At 43.8% G+C, this 9,506-nt stretch overlaps 1 protein-coding gene across 1 annotated transcript; it reads right to left on the reverse strand.

The window, feature by feature from the left end:
- Positions 1-691: 691 nt before the first annotated feature.
- On the reverse strand, positions 692-3,518 carry cenatac (centrosomal AT-AC splicing factor). The gene is made up of 11 exons (XM_088376443.1): positions 3,304-3,518; positions 2,911-3,077; positions 2,741-2,839; positions 2,581-2,647; positions 2,198-2,260; positions 1,893-1,960; positions 1,706-1,811; positions 1,601-1,631; positions 1,305-1,409; positions 1,044-1,176; positions 692-954 (listed from the first exon to the last, which is right to left on the reverse strand). The coding sequence occupies exons 1-11, from the start codon at positions 3,418-3,420 to the stop codon at positions 852-854; spliced, it is 1,059 nt and encodes a 352-aa protein (XP_088232569.1). The 5' UTR covers positions 3,421-3,518; the 3' UTR covers positions 692-851.
- Positions 3,519-9,506: the final 5,988 nt, after the last annotated feature.

A 9,506-nucleotide genomic window follows, 5' to 3' on the forward strand; every position in this document is an offset into this window, starting at 1 on the left:
AGATATAATGATACACTCCTATTTTCAGAACCTCAAATGGATGACACAAAACGATAAGAGCAGAGGTCCAATTGCATGCCTAATTATGTGGATTGTGCCTATCATTTCCTTGAGAGCCTGTGAGCATTGGTGCTCGTTTCATGATCTGTGCAAATGATATGTGGTGACGAGATATTTCCCAGAAGGCCATTAACTAGGACATTTGCCTTTAAAAATGTGTTAAGGATAAAGTGCACTGCAGACCGTTACAGCACATATCTCCCTAGAATCACACATAACACACAATTTATTACAGTATGGAATGGAACGTGACAGTTTATATTCACAGAAAACAGCGAATGTGCATTGCAAGCTATCAAAATATATATATGATAAAAAAGCCCAGATTTATACCTGTTCGAGCAAAGGGAGCGGAAAACCATCAATTTCATTTTGACTAACGCCCTCAAGGAGTTCTTAACTTTAAAAGTGCAGTGTGTGGCGCCCTCTGCTGTTATGTTAACAAAACAGCGAATACGAAGCCACAGTAAATTTGAGGACATGTTCATGTTTGAATGAGTCTTATTTTACAATATGAATTAACTTGTCGGAAATGTTATACCTACATATTGTGGGGGGGGGTAAATATTGTATGTACAAAGGCAGAATAATCAGCCATCACTCACTCAAGAAAATGCTTGTTATCTTCATATTTACAGTTTTTCAATTTTATTTATTTTTACTTTATCGCGTAGGTGTTTCTCTCAAACAAATATTCACCATAATAGACTTGAATGCTGCTTTCAGATTACGACAGGAATCGGAACTCTGTCGTAAACCGAGGACGCGACCTCGGTCCACCGACTCAGATATTAGTCATTTGCTGTCATCTTTGCTTTCTTAGACCTTTCCCCACCTTGCTTCATTTTCCTCTTTGCTTTATTCTTCTGGCCTTCCTCCTGTCTGAACTGGTGCCTGTTCAAAAATGATACACGCCCAACCCGGACATTAGAAGAGATACTAAAGTTCGTCTCTGGCTGAAGCACAAGGTGCCGAAATCTCACCTGGACTGCCAACGTCTGCCGCTGTTCCACACGCGGCCGAAGGAGGGCAACCAGTTGGCGTCCGTGTGTGAGCTATGGTCAAAGTTGGCCCCGACTCGGTTTGGGGGGAGCTTCCTCAGCTTCTCTTGCTCCTCTGAGAAAAATAGATTTCCCGTGAGACCTTCCAACACTTAACGCCCTGCCCTCCCAGCGAGCTGCATCAAAAACATTGTCAAGGCAGAAGGCAACCCCCAAATTAAAACAAAAAAAAAAACACGCTACTCTGTCTGAGGAACTCCTGGGCCGACGGGCCAATCTCGGGAGGTGCCGTGTTTGAAGACGTCCCCTCGAGAGGATCGTCATTCTGGAGCCAAGGAGGCACGGCACCTGTAATGCACAAAGAGTTAGTGATATTACAAGTACAGGTGGAATGACATCCATCAACACGTAGAAAGAATAAAAACTTTTTTTTTTTTAAATAGATCATCTTGATGTTGAAAAATCTGACCCAAAGCACTTGTAAGCCAAAGTATGTCTAAATTTGCTTAATTCCTTATGGCTGCAGTTCCTTTCTGTACCTGTGTGTACATTTCCACTGTTTGACGAATCCTATGACAGAAAAAACGACATTAGTGAATGAATGGCGTGTATGCGCGTGATGGGCTGGAAGGCATTTCATCTACCTGATGACCAATAAAAGTCAGGCCCCGCTCCTGCGCGTTGAGCGTCGAATCGACGAGGCTTCTCGCCGTGTGCTGGCGGGCTCCCCACGTCGTCATCCCCCGAAAGCTATTTCGCACCCCCAGTTAAGAAGATGAGCCCGGAGCGTATTAAAAGACACTTGAAGACATTTGAGGGATACGCCGTTACCTGACACCGGCCCCTGTGACAGTTTCTGTTGCGTTTGGTCCGTTGCTTGACTCTGGCGCTGCTTCATGCTGATTTTGATTCAGGAAAAGCCAACAGTGGTTCACAGAGGAAGTCTCACAAACAAGTGTTGTCCGATTTGGCAATCATTTCGAAAGACCGATTTTCTTGATTTTTGCTCACTTTCTTTTGTAGTTGCCAGTCTAGCTACTATCTACTCGAATTATCTGCTACGCGCCTGAACACTACGACAGTTGACAGTCAAGGCCACAGTTATGGATACCGCCACTGCATCCTTGGAAACAAACCTCTAGACGAGACTTGAGGAGCTCTTGGCGCCCTTTCTCCTGGGCCCGGATCAACTCGGCTTGCTGAGGACGACAAACAGAACAGCAAATTTGAAATCTGAAAGTTGTGCTTGAATCGATATGGATTTATTCAATAAAAGTAAGGGGTGGTACTCGGACAACGTGGTCCAGTCTTGTCATATCTGAGCCCAGAACCGGACCTGACCAAAACCAGTTAAAAAAATAATATAGGCAATATTGTAAACAGTCATATCTGGTGATTGATTTTAAAAAGAAAAAAGGCTTGACTGTCAGACGGGGTCACAAATGGCAGCCCTGAGCAGAACCATACTTTCTGAGAACGAGCCTAAGACCAAGCGAGACCCGATAAAAAGTAGTATTACCTGTTTGATGAATTCATCCTCCTTCTCCACAAATGTTTCCAACACTTTGGCCACTTCAGCTTTGAACCTACAGGAAAGATCATTTTTACTGTTTACTGTGAGAACCGTTGCAAAAGTCCAACATCTGTCTTCATGTTTCTGCAAAGTTGGCCGAGCTCACCGTTGAGTCTCTTCCAGCGTGATGATGACTTTGTCTTTTAACTTGGGGTCTGCCTTGTTTTCCCACCAGAACTTGTGGGTACTCTTTCTGTGTTCTGGCCTGAAATCGGATCCATTTAATAGGTCAGCTAACAGCTAACTTTGAACCTTTATGACAAAAATTTCACTCACGTAGCCATGTGCTCCAACAATCCTCCGTGTCGGACGGTCATGTTGCCATCAGTGACATTTCGTTCCACTTCCCGCCCGCAGCAGTAACACCAAAAGGTTTTCTCGTGTTGAGTGCTATCAAATTTTTCAACTTCGGGTTTGTTAAGTGTGCGCCGTGCTTCTTTTACCTGGAAGACATGAGGAACAGCTGCTCAAGCACCTTTGTAACGTTAGAAACAACTGAATATTTCACATTTTGACTTTTGGTCTTTCCGAAGCCTTTGAAATGTCATAAGATCCTTAATTCTTAACATACTGACAAAATGCAAACATCGTTTTGTTCCCTTCCCAGTTGTTCCCATTACAATCGGTCTTGGTGAAGGGGCGTTCATTTCCACGACATGAATTACTCACTTTTTCAATGAATTTCATCAACACAAGCCTAAGTCTGCTTTGGTGGTGTTTTCCGAAGATATGTCCTTTCCCGTTGAACGCCGTTTGCCTACATATGGCGCAGTAATAGGCGCCCATTTAGTCAAATAAGGTGAATAACAAACTAGTGAGACCAGTGTTGTCCAAATCGGCATGCGGCGTCAATATGTCGGCGACGTGACGTCATTTCCGGACAGTTTCAAGGGTGCGTTCGTGTATCACGTGATGTGCGGTCGGGTCGCTCCGGAAATGACGCCGTAACAATGTCGTTGCGTTTACCCAAAAAATGATAAAACCGAAAAACAATTTGAAATGGAACTAACCTCTATGGTCTAAAAAAATATATATATATGTATATATGTATATATATATACATATATATATACTCTAGTTTTTTTTTAAAGTACAATATTATAGAAAACAATTTTATCCGATTAAAAACATGAAAAAAATGCTCTGGGATTAACTAGTGATTTCTGTTCTTTAAAAATGAGCAAAGGTGATTCGAGATCATGCATTGGCCCCAGCTTAGTGTGGTGGTTTTGGTAAAGTGCAATATGAGCACCAAGGCTGGGCGTTCACAGAGTTCATAGGTCAAAGGGTACTTGTGGAGGACCGTGGAGCGCTTGTGTGAGATTTACAGCACACTAGCCAGACAGATCTTGACAGACAGGAGCCAGGTGGCAGCTTTGCTTGTGGAACCTGATGACAGCAGAGTCAGAGAGAGAGTGGACCAGTTGGACTTCTGCTCGAGAGTTTATACAAACAGGAAAAACTCCGACAGACACTTCCCCCCACAGCAGTTTCTCTTTTAAAGGGCTGACTTATTTAAAAAAAAAAAAAAAAGAAGAAGAAGAATACAATTGTGATTCAAAGGCCATTTTAGTTAGAAGCAGCCCTTTTTGGGTGAATGAAAGGACTCATTCCAGCACCTATTACAACAATTATACAAGTCCCCACTCAGAAAACTACTTACTGATTGAATGATTAATAATTGAATGATGAATGAAAATGGATCATTTTGAATCTATTGACCTTTCAGCCAGTCTTTTCGAATGCCCCCTGACCCTCAAAGACCTCAACGGTGGGTTCAATTACAGCTTTTGACCACAGAGTGTCACTGCAGCCCATCCGCGAGAACGCTCTCGGACACCGTTTCCCCTTTGCGGGACCTCTTTGCAGGATTTCAGTGCGTTTTTTCTTTGACAGGATTTCAGTGCTGATCTTCATTTTCTCAAGAGAATGACGTGTCAAGAAACACACAAACTTCCATGTAGTAGTGACTCTTGTGTGTAAGCTTGATTAGCTTTTAAGACAATATGGCATAGAATGAAGAGTTCTGAGAGTAATTATGAGTATTCTCTGGAAACTTGGAAGAAAGAATTTTACTTTGATCGATGCACTTACCTCTATGTTTATCATTCTGTTGTTCACGTCCTGTTAGCTACAAAAAGAAGCCATCTTGAATCTTAGATAAGATTCCGAGGCAAGCAGAACAAGGTTGTTTTTTGTGTGTGTTTATAAAAAGCTTCACTATTGTTTGGTGTAATTTGCCGTGATAGCTCTCGTGGTTACCACGTGCGCCTCACAGTTCTGAGGTTCTGAGATGGAATCTCGGCTACGGCCTCCCTGTGAAAAATGTGTGTTTCTCCGTGTTTCCTCCTCTCACATTTCGAATCATACGTTTGGTTCATTGAAGACGAAATTGTCCATGGGCAGGGTTTTTTCCTGGCTCAAATTGCAACAGCTGAGGTGTTACCATTCTGACCATTTATTTACACGTGCACCATGCTGGCTCACTTACGTTTTGGCTGAAACATTTCATATTCCTGTAGGAATTTGATGCAACATGAAATCAAACAATAATGATCAAAGTGCCTTGCATATATTGCCTATTTCCATTTGGCCCGGTCATAGTTGAGTACAGCTGGAGGCAAAAAGCAACCAGCTTACCCGACAGTGAATACACCCGTATAGAAAATGTCTGTTTCCAAATGCCAACCAAATAAAAGAACAATGGAAAGGAGAACAAATGGATCCGATTTGCTATTGGATGAAAGCAACATCCCGTGGTGCGTTAAAAGCAGACGAACGTGAAAGAAATTCACTTTGGTGAGGATTTATTGAAGCATATTGCTCTGATTACCGATTCACGGGCTTAACACACAGCGAGTGTACTGGAAAGAGAACATCATTTCTTGATTAAAATACTTTTCATGTTGGAAAGGCCCTGGCCATGACGCCGACAATTCATTAAAATAACATCACTCAGCTGTCAGAGTTAATCATTGAAGAATTTTTTTTTTCTCACCTGTTTCCCACGCCTCGACTTTTGCCCCCTTTGATACGTACCTTGACTCTCCAGTGCTGCTCAGATGATGACATTCCAATATTGGATGCTGCTTCTTCTGTTGTGGGTGCACAGGAAAGTCCTGGCTCGAGGGAGACAGCAGGTGGGCGCCGTTGCCACGAATAAGATCTCTCTTGCTATTCTTAGACCGCAAAGCTGGAAGCTTTTGGAAAGTCTCCGAGATCTCTCAGAGTTGGCATTGGCGCTGCTTTTACTGCTGGGAATGCTTTTGTTTTGCTTGGTCATGAGAAAATCTGCGGTGATTTTATGGAAAGGTCACGTCGTCTCACAAAGTGTTAGCAACATCAAAAGATTAGAACGCTGCAAAGCTTTTTGGTTCATGAGAAAATCGTCCCCTTTATGTCATTCGATAAGTTTGTTCTAGCATGTTGAAGGGCTAAATCAGTGCTATTTGCGCATTTGAACTTTATCCAAATCCATCCATCTATCCAGTCTTGGATGCTAATTAGTATTAAGCTAGCAGAGTCTTTTAACTCTTTCCATCTTAAATCTATCCATGTATCCAGTCTTAGCTAGCAGAGTCTTCTAGCTTTTTCCATCTTAAATCTTTTCAATCTAGTCTTAGATGCAAATTAGCATGAAGCTAGCAAAGTCTGTTATCCCTCTGCATGACTTCCATCCGTTGAATGTGGAGAGGACGCAAGCTCGTCGTGTCCCAGTGAGACGACAGTAAAACACATGTGGCTACTTCCTGGAAGTTTGCTGGCTAGATCGTACGTGTCTGTGCGAGCCACATAACAACTATGATTCCAATTACAATAAAAAGTATTCAATGCTTGGAATGCAGTAGCGGTGACATTTTCCCCCCTGATAAAAACCTTTGAGGCAGAGAGTGTGGCCTTCTCTGTATGGGATCCGTCAAGTAGCAGGCAGTAAAAACAGCCAAGCCTCCCCCCTAGTGGCTTTCATAAAAATCCAGGGCCTCAAGCTTTTTTCACTGAGAGGAGCTAGTTGACCTCCCATGCACTTACATAGGCTACTGTTCATTTTTGACCTGGGCCAAGAATATGCTCACAACAATGGTCTGTCAAATACGACAATGATGCCTTGAGATACGAGTGAACTCAGCTCAAGCAGCAGTTTGGCACATGTAAAACATGACGGTCAAAGCAAACGTCAAAGGAAGAGGATTAAACATGTATTCATTTGCCTTAAAGTCTATCAAAAATGTGAAAACTGGGAATTGCAATCAAAATATTGACTGGGAAAAAATTGCTGTTCATTTGGACCCAAACACAAAGTAGGAGTTAAATTAGATTGGCTGGAAAAACAGGAGAAGAAATGTGGCAAGTGTGGATGCATCCCACATGAGTTGAGGCTCAGCACTTTTCAGCTTACATTGCACGGCACACGCCAAGTGGTGATGTTTCTGCACACATCTGCTGACAGAGTGGAAAAAAGGAGGCCATCTCTCCCCGTTTATGGAACGCAGACCTTGCCGAGCGTACCGAGCAGCGTCTGTCCGGGAGCCCCCCTGGGATTGCGACGGCTGGCAAAGAATCAAACGTGGGAACACCTCTGTCACGAGATTCTGGGCTTTTTAAGGATGCTTCCTGTTCTCCTGAGCTACCAAAGTCTGCCTGTCAGTCAGCTTAGAACATTTAAGATACAAATCTGGGCACTGCAGTATATCATGCAATGGTGTGACTATTACAAATCCTATCCGATCCTATCCGGCCTGGTCCTGTCCTGTCCTGTCCTGTCCTGTCCTGTCCTGTCCTGTCCTGTCCTGTCCTGTCCTGTCCTGTCCTGTCCTGTCCTGTCCTGTCCTGTCCTTGCCCTGCCCTGCCCTGCCCTGCCCTGCCCTGCCCTGCCCTACCCTACCCTACCCTACCCTACCCTACCCTACCCTATCCTATCCTATCCTATCCTACACGAGCCTGCAAGTGACACAAGGGCGGATGTCGCCCAGAGAAATTGATGAAGGGTGTGATTTTTGTTGATTGATGTCCACTTGGCGGCCCACATCAGAGAAGCCCCGCTGGGAGCAGGAAAGGAAGGGAGGGTAGGAAGGGGACGAACAGGAGGAAGGGGGTATGAAGGCAGACACCAACCGCTGTTTGCCGCCCTCTAATCTCTGCCTGCGTAATCAGAAACACATGGCTCCCATAATGGCCACACTGTGCGGTAGGTGGAGTAGAGACGTAGAGGTTGACGTCGACGAGAGGCGCAAGGCCAACGTCATGTAAATACAGCGCACACTGATGAGCTGTGACAACGTGCAAATACTTTGTTACTTGCTGTACTTTCGTTAGAAGAATGAGTCATATATAACCTTGTACCTTGTAAAATATACAGCGACGTGATTCCGTTTTTTTTCTCATGACCTGCTTTGGCCACAAATTGCATCGAGATGTGTCAACTCCTCTCAGCTCACCATTGCGGCACTAATATTAGTCGTTCTTCCTCGAGGCTAAAGAATATGTGACTGCGTACCGGCAGGTATATTGTCTGCTGCTATTTAGCATTAGCATTAAGGTGGTGTAAGCTCAGCTAAGTGGTCATTTAAACTGATCATTTTCTATGTCTTATGTGGAGTAGAACAGAAGATTTCTTTGAGGACCACATCACCCCTACTTGCGTCAAATCTGACAACTCGCTGCATTTTGATCAACAGCAGTCACAAGAGTGCACAGAATCCAAACCTTAGGCTGATTCCAGACAGAATTGCAATTCTAACATTAAACAACAAACCCACAGAGGAAATGTTTAAACCGCAAACATTTGACCTACAAATGCTCAGAATATAGAACAGTAAACATTTTGGTGTTTGCTTTTATGTACGAGAAAGAAATCCCAAACTGGTTTTGCGAGGCCAACAAAAAGGGCCTTTTTTTTTTTCTTTTCTCCATCCCAAAATGAGTCTCCTTGCGGCCTGGTGTCACTACATCATTACTCGTCTGAGCGCCCATTTGGGAGGTCGGCCCCGCTGTGCGGTTTGCCTTCATTTGTGCCATCAAGTGCAGCTGATTTTAGCTCGCTGCCACTACGAGAGAGTTTGGGGTCTACGTTAATGACAGCGTGCAGTAAGTAGATGTGACTGTGAATGTAAATACACTGCCACACATTTAATGCTGTCACCGCTTTAGGAGAAGAAGTAGCTTTCTTTTCCAGTAAATAACAATTTGCTCTTTCCACTGGGGCCAAAACAGAAAAGTTGGCAGAAGTACTCATAACTGTGTGTCGAAGTTGAAGTCAACTCAAATCATTTGATTTGATTATAGGATACATCCTGAGAAGAACCAAAAAAATCACGTCTCTGGCAGGGACAGACAGGAGATACAAAAAAACCATCTGCTGGTATCTAGTAAGGGAAATGACGGGAGAAGAGGAAATGACGAAGCATTCGTATCTTCTTAAAGTCAGTCGGATAATCAACAATGAAATCATTCCTACTGGCAGCGAGTTTAAAGAGGCTCTCGAGTGAATCTTAAATGTTTCTTCCACTTGCACAAGTTTGACTGAAGCCTCATCCATCATGGACTCTCAACTCAAATGAATATTTTCAAGCGCTTTCAAGTGTAACTCGACTCCGCTTTCTTTCTGCTTTGCATTGCAGAAAATATTTGTCTTTTTCCCCCTCGCTCATAAATTTCTTTCTTCCTCTCCTCGCGGGGACTCAAATGGCTGCCAGATGTGGTTCCAATCGACTCTGGTTGCCATGGAAACTCTGGGACTGGTTTTTCTGGGTCCGCGGCATTTTTTTGGCTGACTCATTGGTGGCTACGTTTTTTTAAGCGCTGTTGTTTCTATAGGCCTGGCGTGCTCCATGTCATGTTTGGACTGGCAGAGGACGACATGTCACTGAGCCCCC

Source organism: Syngnathus floridae, chromosome 5, assembly GCF_059516105.1.
Source record: "Syngnathus floridae isolate MCC-2025c chromosome 5, RoL_Sflo_1.0, whole genome shotgun sequence".
Taxonomy (NCBI): Eukaryota; Metazoa; Chordata; class Actinopteri; order Syngnathiformes; family Syngnathidae; genus Syngnathus; species Syngnathus floridae.

Coding starts and splice junctions, on each gene's coding strand:
- cenatac (XM_088376443.1), bottom strand. CDS start 3,420: ATGGGCGCCTATTACTGCGCCATATGTAGGCAAACGGCGTTCAACGGG. Junction 2,840..2,910: donor TTGTTGGAGCACATGGCTAC/GTGAGTGAAATT, acceptor ATCCGATTTCAG/GCCAGAACACAGAAAGAGTA. Junction 1,812..1,892: donor GTCACAGGGGCCGGTGTCAG/GTAACGGCGTAT, acceptor GGTGCGAAATAG/CTTTCGGGGGATGACGACGT.